This window comes from Trichechus manatus, unplaced genomic scaffold, assembly GCF_000243295.1.
Source record: "Trichechus manatus latirostris isolate Lorelei unplaced genomic scaffold, TriManLat1.0 scaffold00073, whole genome shotgun sequence".
NCBI lineage: Eukaryota > Metazoa > Chordata > Mammalia > Sirenia > Trichechidae > Trichechus > Trichechus manatus.
The window spans coordinates 6,484,824-6,499,245 of record NW_004444009.1 but is presented as its reverse complement, the minus strand read 5'-3'; the positions used below and the strand labels follow the sequence as shown (position 1 = coordinate 6,499,245).

At 44.9% G+C, this 14,422-nt stretch overlaps 1 protein-coding gene across 3 annotated transcripts in view; it reads left to right on the top strand.

Moving 5' to 3' along the window:
- Positions 1-14,422, top strand: part of CD2 (CD2 molecule) — a 37,494-nt gene that overhangs the window by 9,036 nt on the left and 14,036 nt on the right. For 2 of the 3 annotated variants that reach the window (XM_004380433.3, XM_023734881.1), the window contains 2 exons: positions 995-1,117; positions 5,511-9,313. In XM_004380433.3, coding sequence (XP_004380490.2) covers positions 995-1,117; positions 5,511-5,809 — 422 coding nt within the window. In that variant the 3' untranslated portion in view covers positions 5,810-9,313. Of the gene's footprint in view, positions 1-994; positions 1,118-5,510; positions 9,314-14,422 lie in introns of those variants that run through there. The other variant, XM_023734882.1, reaches the window with a different exon arrangement.

Below are 14,422 nucleotides of genomic sequence, written 5' to 3'. Positions count from 1 at the left end.
CTGCTTCTCTAACTGTTGCTGACTCACAGAGGGCAGCCAGCCCTGCACGCCTCCTGGGAAATAGCTCACAGAAATGCCAGTACAAAGAGTGCTAACAAGAGCAGGACCTTGCTTTTGTGTGTTATTTTAGTTTACAAAGCACTTTCATATCCACTATCTGATTGACTCCCAACAGCCACCCTGTGATGTAGGTTTCATTATCTCCATTTGGCAAAGAAGGAAACAGGCTCAGAGAGGTAGAGAACTTGCCAAAGGCCACACAGCTCTTGCCTAGCCGAGCATAGACTCAAACCGACTTCTCTTGACAGGGAAGTCATTGTTTTCCTCATTGTCATGCAGCAGCTGAAGGTCTGGGAGGTGAAGTCCAAGTTCACGTGGTATTGCTAACTCACTTACCTACCTGCATTACTCTCTTGGGGCCAGGGAAAATCTGGGAGGGGGTGCTGGCTCTGAGGTTAGAGGGTTGGGCTGGACAAGTGAAATATTTCCCCTGAGTGCTTAGAAACTGCCTAATCAAGAGGGTGAGCATAGTGAAGGAGGGCAGCCAGAGATAAGAGCTGTATAAACACTGCAGAACATAGACCAAGGATTGTTTAAAGGGACCACGCAGGCAAACACTGTATGACCTTGGGCATCTCAGCCTCCCTCTCTGGGCCTCCTCTGGGAAACTAGAGGTTATACTAGATTGTCTCTAAACTCCTTCACAGATCTCTCCTTGATGGAAGGCAGCAGACAGCTCCTTGGCACTCCGGCATTTGTAGTCCAGGAGAACAGTTCCTGAAGGATACTTCCGGGAGGGCTTACCCTGGAGGCAGGGCGCTTTCAGGAATTAACACAACTCATGAGCCTCCATGAGCTTGGCCTTTATGGGGTTGAAAAGCCCCATCAAGCTCTTTTATCTGCTTGATGCAGGAGGGGTGGTCATTGGCCTGAACAATCAAATGGCCCCGACTGCCCAGGGCACCTTCCCACCATCCCACTTCTCTCCTTACAGAGAATGGTCTGAATATCTCTCTCATCATCAGCATTACTGGAGGAGGCATCATCCTTATCATCTTTGTGGCACTGCTCATTTTCTGTATCAGCAAGAAGAGAAAACAGAGCACCAGGAGAAATGGTAAACTCCCCCTGTTCTGTCCACCACAGGCCCTGGCAAATTCCTTGTAGAAACTGCTTACGGTGATGACACCTTGAGTCTGGAAAGAAAATACTGGAGCTGGGTAGTTTCAGAACGGCGAGGTTGTAACCAGTGGTTATAGTTGTTCCATTTGGTGGTTGACTTGATTTTGAAAAACAAATTCCAAGTGGTGATGATGAGGGAGTTTTGAGAAACTCCACCCAGGCCGCCCTCTTTGGAATCCACCACCCGAGGCTGACTCGAACCAAAGTTCTGTGGACATATTTTGAATGAGCCATGCATCTCTATACAGGAAGAAAGATTAGTTTTAAAACAGCATTTCTAAGAACAAACATTCTTGTCCTTTCCTGAGGGAGTGACCTAAGGTGTGTTCAGAACCAAGCTCCTAGGATTACAGGTAAAATTATATTAGGACATTCAGGTACTCACAGGAAAATAGTTGTTCTAAAACAAGACGGTTACGCCCCTTTTCCCAATTCATTGTTTGAGGAAATATGTTAGGGCTACAAGTGTTTTTTCCCCAAACAGGCCTGTCAGCAGAGGGGAGCAGGCTCAAGGAGCATCCAGGCTACCCAAAGCAATGTATTCAGAGATGCCAAACCCAGGTGTCACCCTAGGTTCGGGGTTGGGTTGTTGGGACCATATCCCCAAGGCAGGCCAACAGGGAGAGGTCCAACCCCCAGTAGGATACGCAGCCAGCCAGCCAGGCCCTTGGGTTCTGTGCAACTTGCACATTCACAGCAGGACTGGGTCCCCTCCCTCTGTCTCTTTCAGAGCAGGCATAGCATACTCACGTCAGCTGTCTCTGGCATCTCCCAAGCAAGGACCTGGTCTGAACCTCCCCAGATAATGGACACCTTTGGGCCCTGCTCTCTTTAGAGTCCCTGGGAGGTACAAGTGTTTGACACATTGCTTGGCTGCTAACTGAAAGATTGGAGGTTCAAGTCAACCCAGAGGTACCTCAGAAGAAAGACCTGGCAATCTACTTCTGAAAAATCAGCAATTGAAAATCCTATGGAGCACAGTTCTACTCTGACACACATGGGGTCACCATGAGTTGGAATCAACTCAATGGCAGCTGGGTATCCTTTGGATTTGGCTTCCTTGCTTCAGACTTCTCTCTTCAGTTCTCCCGCAGCCATTCTTTCAGGCCACGATCCCTCAGCCCCATGTCCTGCCCATTACTGCTCCCAACGTGGCCCCTGGGACATCTTTCTAAACTGAGCGCCATGCGTCTCATGACTACCCTTCACACACTTTCCAGCCCAGTGAAATGGAATTGCTTGCTGAGTCCTATGGGCACCAGTGGCTTCCTCACTCTGCACCTTGCTCAGGCTGTTCTCTGCCCATGTACCCCTGCAAAAGCCCCTTCTCCATCAAGACCATGTATTCCTCCAAGGTGGACCTTTCAAGCCACCCCATGACAAGGCAATCTCTGCTTTCACCAGGCTAAAATGACAGATATGGTTAGCTCATGTTGACAAAGCAATCACATGTGCCAGGCACTGATCTCTGTGCTTTATATACTTTATCTCATCCAATCTTAAGAGTGATCTCATGAGACAGATAATATTAATACAGATGAGGAAATGGATGCTCAGTGAGGTTAAATCATTTACCCCAAATCCTAAGGCCCATAGGTTAGGTCAGGGCCAGAACAAGGGCAGGAATGACGGTGAGGAAGCAAGGAGCCTAGGTAAGGAGGCTTTCTCCTGGGACTGATCTTGTACTTGCACAACCCTGATAGGAAGCTCCTCCTTACATTTTGCACCCTGGGTCCCTTGCTTGCCTCACACTAGTCCTGGCCACGGGTTAAGAGGCCAGGACGTTCAACTGAGAGAGAAGGACCACGAGCCTAGAGGAATTCCTTGGAGCAGTTATTTAGGCTGTGGCTGAAGTTGCTGGTATGGGCTTGCTGGGCCCAGCCATGAGGACCAACACCGATGGAGGGGGCCCTCAGTGCTGCTCTGAATGGGCAGATTGCACAAGCCATAGCTAGCCTTGTCTGTCCAACCCGCCCTGAGATCTCGCTGGGTCACAATGGGTCACACCGCTCACCACTTCCCAAAACTCATGTGGCTTTCTGTCTGCACCTCTCTGGTGGCCCTGGGCCCTAACAGGAAGTTGACACGGTGATTTGTAGTCCTGCTTTGTCTCACTTACTTGATTTTAGGTTTCCTAGGAGAGTGTTTATGTCCGCATCATCACTGCGCATAGCACCCTACCTGGCACCAAGAGGGTAGGGAATAAATGTTGAAAGAACAAGTGAACAAAAAGGAGGATGAATATACTCATCCATAGAGAGAAATGAAGTTCTGATACATGCTATGACCTGGACAAACCTTGAAAACATTATGCTGAGCAAAAAATTAAACCCCAAAGGACAAATATTATATGATGTTACTTATATGAAATATCTAGAACAGGCAAATGCATAGAGACCAAATTTATAAGTGGTTTACAGGGGCAGGGGGAGGGGAGAAATTGGGAGTTATTGCTTAAGGGGTACCAGGTTTCTATTTAGGGTGACGGAAACCATTTGAAAATGGATAGTGGTGATGATTGCACAAAATATCTCTGAATCGTACGCTTAAAAATGGTTAAAATGGAAAATACTTTGATATACCTTATTGCAATTTATAAAAACAAAAAATGAGAATTAACAGATGAGTAAGCAAGTGACCAGCCCAAACTTGCCGTGCAGGGTGAAGAAGGACTTCCTTTTGTCCCACAGCCAGGACCTGGAATTAGGGATGCAAGTCCTCCCCACAGCCTCCCAGACATGACCTCAACTGCCTAGGGGAAGCTTGGTGGCACAGAGAATAAGCTTTTTCCTTTCTGTGCTCTTGTCTTTTTGTTTTTAGAGCATACCAGCCACTCACATGTCAAAACCACATGGTCTGATTTTGGGTCTTAACATTCAAAGCAGTCTGGTGCTTGAATTGTCAGCAGTCAGAGGAGGCGGTTTGCACTGGCAACATCACCCCCAAGTCACTGAATGATGCTCAGAGAGGGCCTGAGCGTCCTAAGGTGCTCATCCCTATAAAGATGTATGAGATCACTAATTTACCCTGAGGAGAATCTCCTCTTCCGGCCTCCCTCTGAAGTCATGCAGCAAGGATGGCCTTGGGCTCAGTGACCAGAATATCTAACTTGTAACCTAAAGGAGGCCAGAGGGGACCAGTGGGGCCCTCCACGCCTGTGGCAGCTGAGCATCCTCACAAATTTCCTGTGTGATTTTAAGGCAGCAAATTAAAAACTACATTACTCTTACTATGGGCCTGTCTTCACAGACTGAAAGCAAATGAAGCAGAAAATCCCGGAGGGGCTGAGGAGAGGAGGAATTCTTTCCCTTCCAAGGCCAAGAGGATGTGATTAGCTTATAAATTTCTGAGGAACTAGTAAATTTCTGAGGACTAAAAAATCCTCTCATGTATACTCCAAATCCCAGAATGTGGATGCTTTCCAGCAGAATTTGAGGAAAGGCAGATCTAACATAGAAACCCATTTGAAGGAATTTAGTAACTAATGGTGCAAACAGTTAAAGCGCTTGGCTGCTAACTGAAAGGCTGAAGGTTTGAGTCCACCTAGAGGTGCCTTGGAAGAAAGGCCGGATGATGTACTTCCAAAAAATCAGCCATTGGAAACCCTTTAGAGTACAGTTCTACTCTGACACACATGGGGTCACCATGAGTTGGAATCGACTTGAAGGCAACTGGTTATCTTCTATTGTGGGGCAGTGGTGGTTCAGTGGTAGAGCAGCCACCACCCATCTGTCGGTGGAGGCTTGAGTGTTGCTGTGATACTGAACAGGTTTCATGAAGCTTCCAGACTAAGACAGACTGGATGAAAGGCCTGGTGATCTACTCTGAAAATCAGCCAATGAAAACCCTATGGATCCCAATGGTCCAATGTCATACATAGTGCATGAGGTCATCATGAGTCAGGGGCCAACTCAATAGCAGCTAATAACAACAATGTCCTCTATTACTGCAAATAGTTTATCACTAGGGGCTCTAACCATGAGGTGTTGGCTTTCTGGGCTTGGCCTCCAGGATGGTGTAGAGGCAGGGCTCTGGGGTCCGAGGGCTCACTCTGCTCTCAGGAGACCCAGGCACATAGCTCTCCACCCAGGTCTTCTTTCCTCTGGTTCCCTTAGTTCTCTGAAGCTCTGGGTTCTCTCTACTTTGCTGGTGTGTGTTTGTCTCCTCTACAAGATCCGGAGCTCTCAGAGGGTAGGGGCAGCTTCAACTTCCTCACTGTATTCCTCAAAGCAGCTAACATGACGCCTTCTACACAAGAGGCGCTCAATAAGTATTTCCACTGATGGCATCTTACCACAGTGAACTCTTGAGAGGTTTTATTGTTGCAGATGAAGAGCTGGAGATAAGAGCTCACAGAGTAACCACTGAAGAAAGGGTCCGGAAGCCCCACCAAATTCCAGGCTCCACTTCTCAAAAGCCAGCAGTTTCCCAACCTCCTCCACCGCCTAGTCATCGTTCCCAGGCACGTGGTCATCGTCCCCCGCCCCCTGGCCACCGTGTCCAGCACCAGCAGCAGAAGAGGCCTCCTCCTCCTTCAGGCACACAAGTGCACCAGCAGAAAGGCCCACCCCTCCCCAGACCTCGAGTTCAACAGAAACCTCTCCCCGGGGCTGCAGAAAACTCATAATTCTGTCTCCTGAAATAGGTAACCCCTTTCTCTAATTGGAGTCCTGGTGGCGCAGTCGTTAAGAGCTCAGTTGCTAACCAAAAGATTGGCAGTTCGAATCCACTAGCCGCTCCTTGGAAACCCTGTGAGACAGTTCTACTCTGTCCTATAGGGTCCTCTAATTACAAAAAGGTTGTAGAAACCAGTCCTTTTCAACAAAAAGTACTATGGAATGTCTTTACTCAGGTATGCACACTTGTCCTTCCATCAAGTGTTTTTGACATGTAGAACGTTACCGCCTCCAAGGTCATGTCTGAACCTTCTAACTCAGCCACATGGTCTAACATCTCCAGTCTTTGCCTCCTCAGAGAGCTCCATCATGCCAGGGGACAAACAAGAAAATTGTGCTTCTTGGGAGGTTGGGTGAGCGAGCACAAAAATCCCAGAGCTCTTTGGTCTCCCTCTCAGACCATGTGCAGATTTGTGAAGTCCACTGATGGTTGTGCCTGCGTCTAACTAAAAGCAGCTTATCTGCTGGGGACTCTTGGGTTTCACATGTGCCCTGGTATGCACTTGCCCATGGTTTTGTAAGTAGACGTGAAATAAAAACTTTGACATATCCCCAGTGTCTGCTCATTGTAGACAGGAACCCAGCATGGAGGAGAGGAAGCTGCTGAATGAGAAGGAAGCTGGTTGGTATAACGACAGGGTTAGATTTGGTCATTCCAAGTGACCTGGACACCTTAACCCCCATCAGAATAACCAGCCTATGCTCCCCAGATCTCAGCAGCAAAGCTGGGTCCAATAGTCTGCTTGTATAATGAACTGAGATCTCTAGGCACAAACTCCAACAAGAAGCAGCAGAAAATGTAATCATTTGGATCTCACTTCCTTGATTGCTCCAATAGAGCCACAATGATTCACATGGTCATCCCTGAAAAGAGGGGAATCCACAAATGCTGGAGGAGCCATGAGCCTGTCAGACAGTACACAAAAGGACAGGCTAAGACAGAACCCAGTTGAATCAAATTCTACTTGTCTTAAAGGACCATTATTAAAAGCTCAGACCCCATCCCCAGCTATCAGTCATGCTAGCTGAACTTTGGGGAAGTGGAGAGAAAAAACAGTTTGCAGTTAAAGTTCTGAAACAATAGGCAGAGAGAAGGGACCTGCTTTGAAATGCTGGTGCCATGTTTGTGGTCCCATCAGCCCGCCTTCTCCCTGGCTTCTTAGACTTGTGAAGTCTTGTTAAGTTCTGGCAGGAAGCTCTGAGGTCTAAACCACAAAGTCTAAATACACTCAAGGCTTCCTGTGAGAACTCACTGAAGGTTGAACTGCTTTTTTCTCTGACCCTGAGTGTCTATTTTTTGGCACCCGCAGTTAATTATTAAGGACAATGATCAATAAAACTCGATAGCCTCCTGAAATTCAAACACAAAATCCAGCCAGGTAACAACCATCACAGGATCTACCAAGTTGCAGAGATGAGGGTCCTAGAGTTACCCCCTTCTCATTCCTTATTGCATTGGGAGAGTCTGTTGGCCATCCTACCAGAATAGCTCATATCCCATTCTCTTCCCTTCTCTGATCTTTCCAGCCCTGTCCTCAGCCTTTCTTTTGAAATCCTGTGGCATTGCATTTGGTACAGAACATATATTCAATCTTTCATCATTAATTCATTCAACAAAAATTTATTGACCCTCTAGTACATATCAGGCTCCATGGTAGGCACTAAAATCACAGAGGTGCAAGACTGTCTTTGCTTTCAAGGAACTGACAATCTAGTTGGAGAGGATGCAGACAAATTACAGGACACATGTAACACAGTGTGATAAGTATGGGACAGAGGCAAGCACAGGAGGCCAGAGGAAGGACCTTGAATCCAGATTGAGTGGTGGGACTTGGGTGATACAGAAGGCTTCCTGGAGGAGGTGACATTTGGGTTGTAATAGATTAGTAGTACTAGTGAAGCAGAGGTGCAAAACTATCCGTGCAGAGGGAACAGCAAAAGCGAGGCTCACATTAGCCACCTGCTTACACATGTATGCTGTTCCTTTGTCAACTGTTGCGTTTGATCTATTTGAAGACAATTGATTTTAAGTGGCACCAGTATTTTACATACCAATAAGAAAGGAAAATACTCTCAATTGCATTATAAAAAAATGCTAAGACATATCAACTTTTAAACAACCCCATTTCAGAGATGCTAAAATAACAAAAAAATGTGCATTTTAATATTTAACTAAATGCATAGTAATTAAGCTTCTTGAGGACAACAACCATATCTCAGTATTGCCCTTTATTGAAAATATCACTAGCCAATTGACTGAATGGGTGAACACAGTCCTGATGAAAGGAAAGGAACATAAAAGGCATCCACATACATAAGGCACACCCCATGCCCTGCTGGAATCTCCACAATGAGATGCGAAGCCCAGGAAAAACATGAACTTTGCTCGAGGTCTGTGCTGCTTTAACATACCCCTCTGACACTACGTGTCCTCACGCTGACCCTGTACCAGAGTATGGACCCCTGAGGAGTGGCCAGGCCAGCTCCATAAGAATAGCCTGTGAAACTTGTAAAAAAAAAATACAGATGGTTCAGTAAGTTAGATTGAGACCATGCATCTGTAGTTTAACACCCTCTCCAGGTGATTCTGATGCATATGCAAATTGTGGAACCACAGGTCTATTTGTCCCCAAATTATTAATCTCCCGTGATTGGTCATATGTGAAGACTTTCAGAAAATGCAGCATTTTAAGAAAAACAAACAGTGATAGACCAGTTAACTAATGCTCAGCAGGGAAGTCTCCTTTCCACGTAATTTACAGGACAAGTGTAACACAGTGTGGTAAGTATAGGACAGAGGCAAGCACAGGAGAGTTTTAATTTAAGGGATAGGAACATCCTAGAGGGCTATATGCAGATGGGCGATTCTGGTCTTTTTGATAGCCTACCTGCCCACCCCACACAGCAGATCAATCCTCACAGATAGGCCAGCTGGGTCTCAGCTATGAGTAGGTCTCAGCTGTGAACTGGCAATTCTATCTCTGGCTTTCCGATCCTCTTCCTCTACTCAACCGCTAATACTGGATTCCTCTGGGCTCTTGCGTGCTGACTGGGCTGGAGCCACACAGGTCCTCAAGCTCACCAACATGTTTCCCACCTTAGAGCCATCACAACACCGTTCCCACTGCCCACACACCTCACCGAGCTACTGCTAACTTTCCCTTCAGGACTCAGATGGAAGGTCATCCTCAGACTCCTGAATTCTACTGTAAGTTGAATCTTGTGAGACCATCCATTCTCATTGTCTAATTTTGTGGTCATGAAGTTTAGAGTAACAGAAGACCCATGGGTACTGGAGCCAGAAATTCTGACTCTCCCTCTCTCACTGGCTTTGAAATTTTGGGTGATTTATTCAGCCTTTTTAAACACTGGTTTCTTCATCTGTAAAATGGGGATAACACCTCACAGGGTAGGAGTGAGGATTAAATGGAAATAACACATTTAAATGTAGCTGGTGGTACAGTGGTTAAGAGCTTGGCTGCTAATTAAAAAGTCGGCAATTCAAATCCATCAGCTGCTTCTTGGGGCAGTTCTACTCTCTCTTATGGAGTTGCTATGAGTCAGAATCGACTCTTAAGTTTTTTTTAGTATATCCTAAAGGAATCCCTGGGTGGCATAAACAATTAAGTTCCCAACTACTAACTGACAGGTTGGCAGTTTGAACCCACCCAGAGGTGCCTCAGAAGAAAGTCCCAGCCATCTGCTTCAGAAAGGTTACAGTCATGAAAAAGAGCACAGTTCTACTCTGCAACACATGGGGTCCCATGAGTTGGAATTGACTCAACAGAACCCGTTGTTTTTTGTTTGTTTTGTTTTTGTTTTTGTAGTGTATCTTGATATATAAAAGACACTTAATAATTGTGAGTTTCCTTTCTTGCTTGATTCTAAGAAGGAATATCCTGGAGAGCTGTCATGGATTGAATTGTGACCCCCAAAATATGTGTATCAATCTGGCCAGGCCATGATTGCCAGTATTGTGTGATTGTCCACCATTTTGTCATCTGATGTGATTTTCCTATGTGTTGTAAATCCTGCCTCTATGATGTTAATAAGGTAGGATAGGCGGCAGTTATGTTAATAAGGCAGGGCTCAATCTACAATATTGTATTGTCCTCAGTCAATTTCTTTTGAGATATGAAAGAGAGAAGCGAGCAGAGAGACAGGGGGACCTCACATCACCAAGAAAGCAGCGCCGAGAGCAGAGTGCATCCTTTGGAACTGGGGGTTCCTGCGAGGAGAATCTCCTAGTCCAGGGGATTGATGAGAAGGACCTTCCTCCAGAGCTGACAGAGAGAGAAAGCCCTCCTCTGGAGATGACACCCTGAGTTTGGACTTCTAGCCTAGTAGACTGTGAGAGAATAAACTTCTGTTAGTTAAAGCCAACCACTTATGGTATTTCTGTTATAGCAGCACCAGATAACTAAGACAAGAACAGACAAATGTTGAAGTTATTGGAAAGGGACACAGCCCATTGTGAATTAATAAATAAGGACTCTGTAGGGTAACTCAGTCAGCTGTAACTTTGATTCACCTGAGTCAGTTTTCTAATATCTAACCACAATGGGACAAATGGACAAAATCCTCTACCAGATGCACTAAAAGCTGAAGAACAGACCTGTGAGGCTACCCAGCAAGGTATAGACTGAGCCACCGGACTGCTGTTACTTCCCTGCCAGAGGCGTAACTAAGATAGGGCACATGCCCAGGGCGCCGCTTGAGGAGGGGCGCTAATGAGTAGTTTCTATTGGCCATCGAAGTTTCCATCACCAGCTGTAAGAGATCATTCAGCAATTTAAAACTAATTGCCGTAGGCGCTATTTTTCCGTAGATAGGCTCCTATCCCTGGCCCCAACTTGTTGTCTCCATTTTCTCTCCACTCACCTCATTCTGCCTCCCATCAACACCACAGTATACGCACTGCCCTCACTGACCTCACCAATGATCTCCATGTTGCTAAATCCAGTGAACCCCTTTCCGTTCTCCTCTTGATTGACTTCTCAGCAGCACTTGACCCTAGGAACCCACGCCCTCCTACTCTGAATGCGCTCTTACTTTGATTTCTGTGATAACCACACTCTCTTGGGCTTCCTCTACCTCATTAGTTACATAATCACAGTCTTCTCTGCACGTTCTTTTTTTGAGACCCATCCCGTAAATGTTTGTGATCCTCAGGGTTAGGACCTGGGTTATCCCTAATGGCTCTGGAAAATCTCATCCCTGGAAAATCTCATCCATGTCTTCAGAACTAGCTATATGCTGATGACTCTCACATTTGTGTCTCCAGCCCAGATCTGCATCCTGAGTCACAGACATACATACCCAAATACCAACTGGACATCTCCACTCATATGTTTTACTGGTACTCCTAACAAAACATATCCCAAATTGTATAATACTCTTGGGCTTCCTGATGCCAGGAAATTGCTCATCTTACTTACCCTCAGCACCTCCAATAATACCCGACACAAACTGGACTCCCAGTAAGTACTTGAATGGATGAGTGATCGTCCCCCTTCTCAGTGTTCTCTGTTTCACATTACCACCATCTACCTGTTTACCCCAACCAGGAAACTAGAGTTCATTCTTTTGGTTTTAAACAGCTATGTTGAGGTATAATTGACAAACAATAAGCTGAATATATTTAATGTGTACAATTTGATAAGTTTTGATATATGTGTACATTTATGAAACTGTCACCACAATCAGAATTATGAACATTATCACTAGCAGTCATTCGTGAACCCCCTCTCCCCGCACCAAATGTACTGATTCTATCTCCTAAATACACTACAACCCATTCCCTTTCCTCCATGCCACTGTCCAGGTGGTCATTATCTTCCTCCTAGACTACTCTGACAGCTTCAGAACTTTCCTTTCTGCCTTCACACCCATACTGCAGTGAGAGTGATCTTTCAAAAACTATATATAGTATGTCTATTTTAAATTCTTGGTCTGTGGGTTCCTGTAATGCTCCTTCATGTGGTGTCTGTTATTTAGTGCTCGTCTTATATCGTGGTCGCATTCCTCAGGTGTTCCATTATTTTAGCCTGGGAGCTCATGTTTCCCCCAAAGGAATCAGCATCCTGTCCAGTAATGTATTTGGAGGATGAGCCTAATTTCAGGCTTGGGTTCGTGTTCCTTCGGGTAAGTTGAGGAGGGAAAGTGGATAGACCCCAGAACCCTGGGACAGAAACACAGAATTCCTTTTTACCACCCCTATTTGCATATTTGCTGTTATTCCATCAGGGAAATCCTCTGGTCAGAGATTCAAGGATATATATATATATAAACCCATTGCTGTCAAGTTGATTCCAACTCATAGCTACCCTACAGGACAGAGTAGAATTGCCCCATAGGGTTTCCAAGGAGCAGCTGGTGGATTTGAACTGCTGACCTTTTGGTAAGCAGCTGAACTCTTAGCCACTGACCCACTAGGGCTCCATATATATACACATATAAATATATAATATAAATATTTTATATATATATAATATTTAAGGAAAAAAAAAAAACCCAGTTGCCACCAAGTCAACTCATGGTGACCCCATGTAGAACTGTGGTCCATAGGGTTTTCTTTTTCTTTTGTTTCTTTTTTAAAAATTTTATTGTGCTTTAAGTGAAAGTTTACAGTACAAATTAGCTTCTCATTCAAAAATTTATACACAAATTGTTCTGTGACATTGGTTGCAATCCCCACAGTGTGTCAGCACTCTCTCCCTTTCCCTTTATACCCCAGGTTCCCGTGTCCATTCGCCCAATTTTCCTGTCCCTTCCTGCCTTCTTGTCTTTGCTTTTGGGCAGGTGTTGACCATTTGGTCTTGTATACTTGATTGAACTAAGAAGCACGTGTGTTATTGTTTGTTTTATAGGCCTTTGTAATCTTTGGCTGAAAGGTGAACTTTGGGAGTGACTTCAGTTCTGAGTTAGCAGGGTGTCTGGGGGCCGAAGTCTCGGGGGTTCCTCCAGTCTCTGTCACATCAGTAAGTCTGGTCTTTTTTGTTTGTTTGTTTATGAATTTGAATTTTGTTCTACATTTTTCTCCCGCTCTATCTGGGTCCCTCAATTATGACCACTGTCAGAGTGATCAGTGGTGGTAGCTGGGCACCTTATAGTTCTTCTGAGCTCAGGCTGGTGGAGGCTGTTGTTCATGTGGTCCATTAATTCTTTGACCAATATTTTCCTTGTGTCTTTGGTTTTCTTCATTTCTCCTTTGCTCTGATGAAGATGTGACCAATAGATATATCTTAGATGGCCACTCACAAACTTTTAAGACCCCAGATGCTACTTCATAAACATTTTGTTTATGAAGTATGTTATGCCAAATGACCTAGATGGCTCCCGAGACCATGGTCCCCAGCCCTCAAACCTAGGAAGATTCTATGAGTTGGGATTGGCTTGATGGCAATGAGTAGGAAGCTTCTATGACTTTGCCTTGGTCAAGTTGTGCTGACTTCCCCATATTGTGTGTTAGCTTTCCCTCCACCAAAACGAACACTTATCTACTATCTAGTTAGTCATTTCCCCTGCCCACCCAACCCCTCCCTGGTAACCATCAAAGATTGTTTTTTTCTGTGTGTAAATCTTTTCTTGGGTTTTTATAATAGTGGTCTCATACAATATTTATCCTTTTTTGATTGGCTTATTTCACTCAGCATAACGCCCTCCAGATTCATCTATGTTGTGAGATATTTCATGGATTTATCATTGTTCTTTATCTTTGTATAATATTCCATTGTGTGTGTGTACCATAATTTGTGTATCCATTCATCTGTTGTTGGGCACTCAGATTGTGTCCATCTTTTTGCTATTGTAAATAATGCTGCAGTGAACACGGGTGTGCGTTATGTCTATTTGTGTCATGGCTCTTATTTTTCTAGGATATATTCCTAGGAGTGGGATTGCTGGAGCGTATGGTATTTCTATTTCTAGCTTTTTAAGGAGGTGCCATATCATTTTCCATAGTGGTTGTACCATTTTACATTCCCACCAGCAGTGCACAAGAGTTCCAATCGCCCTGCAGCCTCTCCAACATTTGTTATTTTCTGTTGTTTTCATTAGTGCCAGTAATGTTGGAGTGAGATGGTATCTCATTGTAGTTTTGATTTGCATTTCTCTAATGGTTAATGATCCCAAGCATTTCCTCACATGTCTGTTAGCCGCCTGAATGTCTTCTTTGATGAAGTGTCTGTTCATATCCTTTGCCCATTTTTTCTTTTTCTTTTTTTATTGTGCTTTAAGTGAAAGTTTACAATTCAAGTTAGATTCTTATACAAAAATTTATACCCACATTGTTATGTGACCCTAGTTGCTCTCCCTATACTCTGACAGCACACTCCTCCTGTCCACCCCGGATTTCTCATGTCCATTCAACCAGATCCTGTCCCTTTCTGGCTTTTCATCTTGCCTCCGGACAGGAGCTGCCCATTTAGTCTCATGTATCTACTTGAGCTAAGAAGCACACTCTTCACGAGTATCATTTTTTGTCTTATAGTCCAGTCTAATCTTTGTCTGAAGAGTTGGCCTCATGAATGGTTTTAGTTTTGGGCTACCAGAGAGTCCAGCGG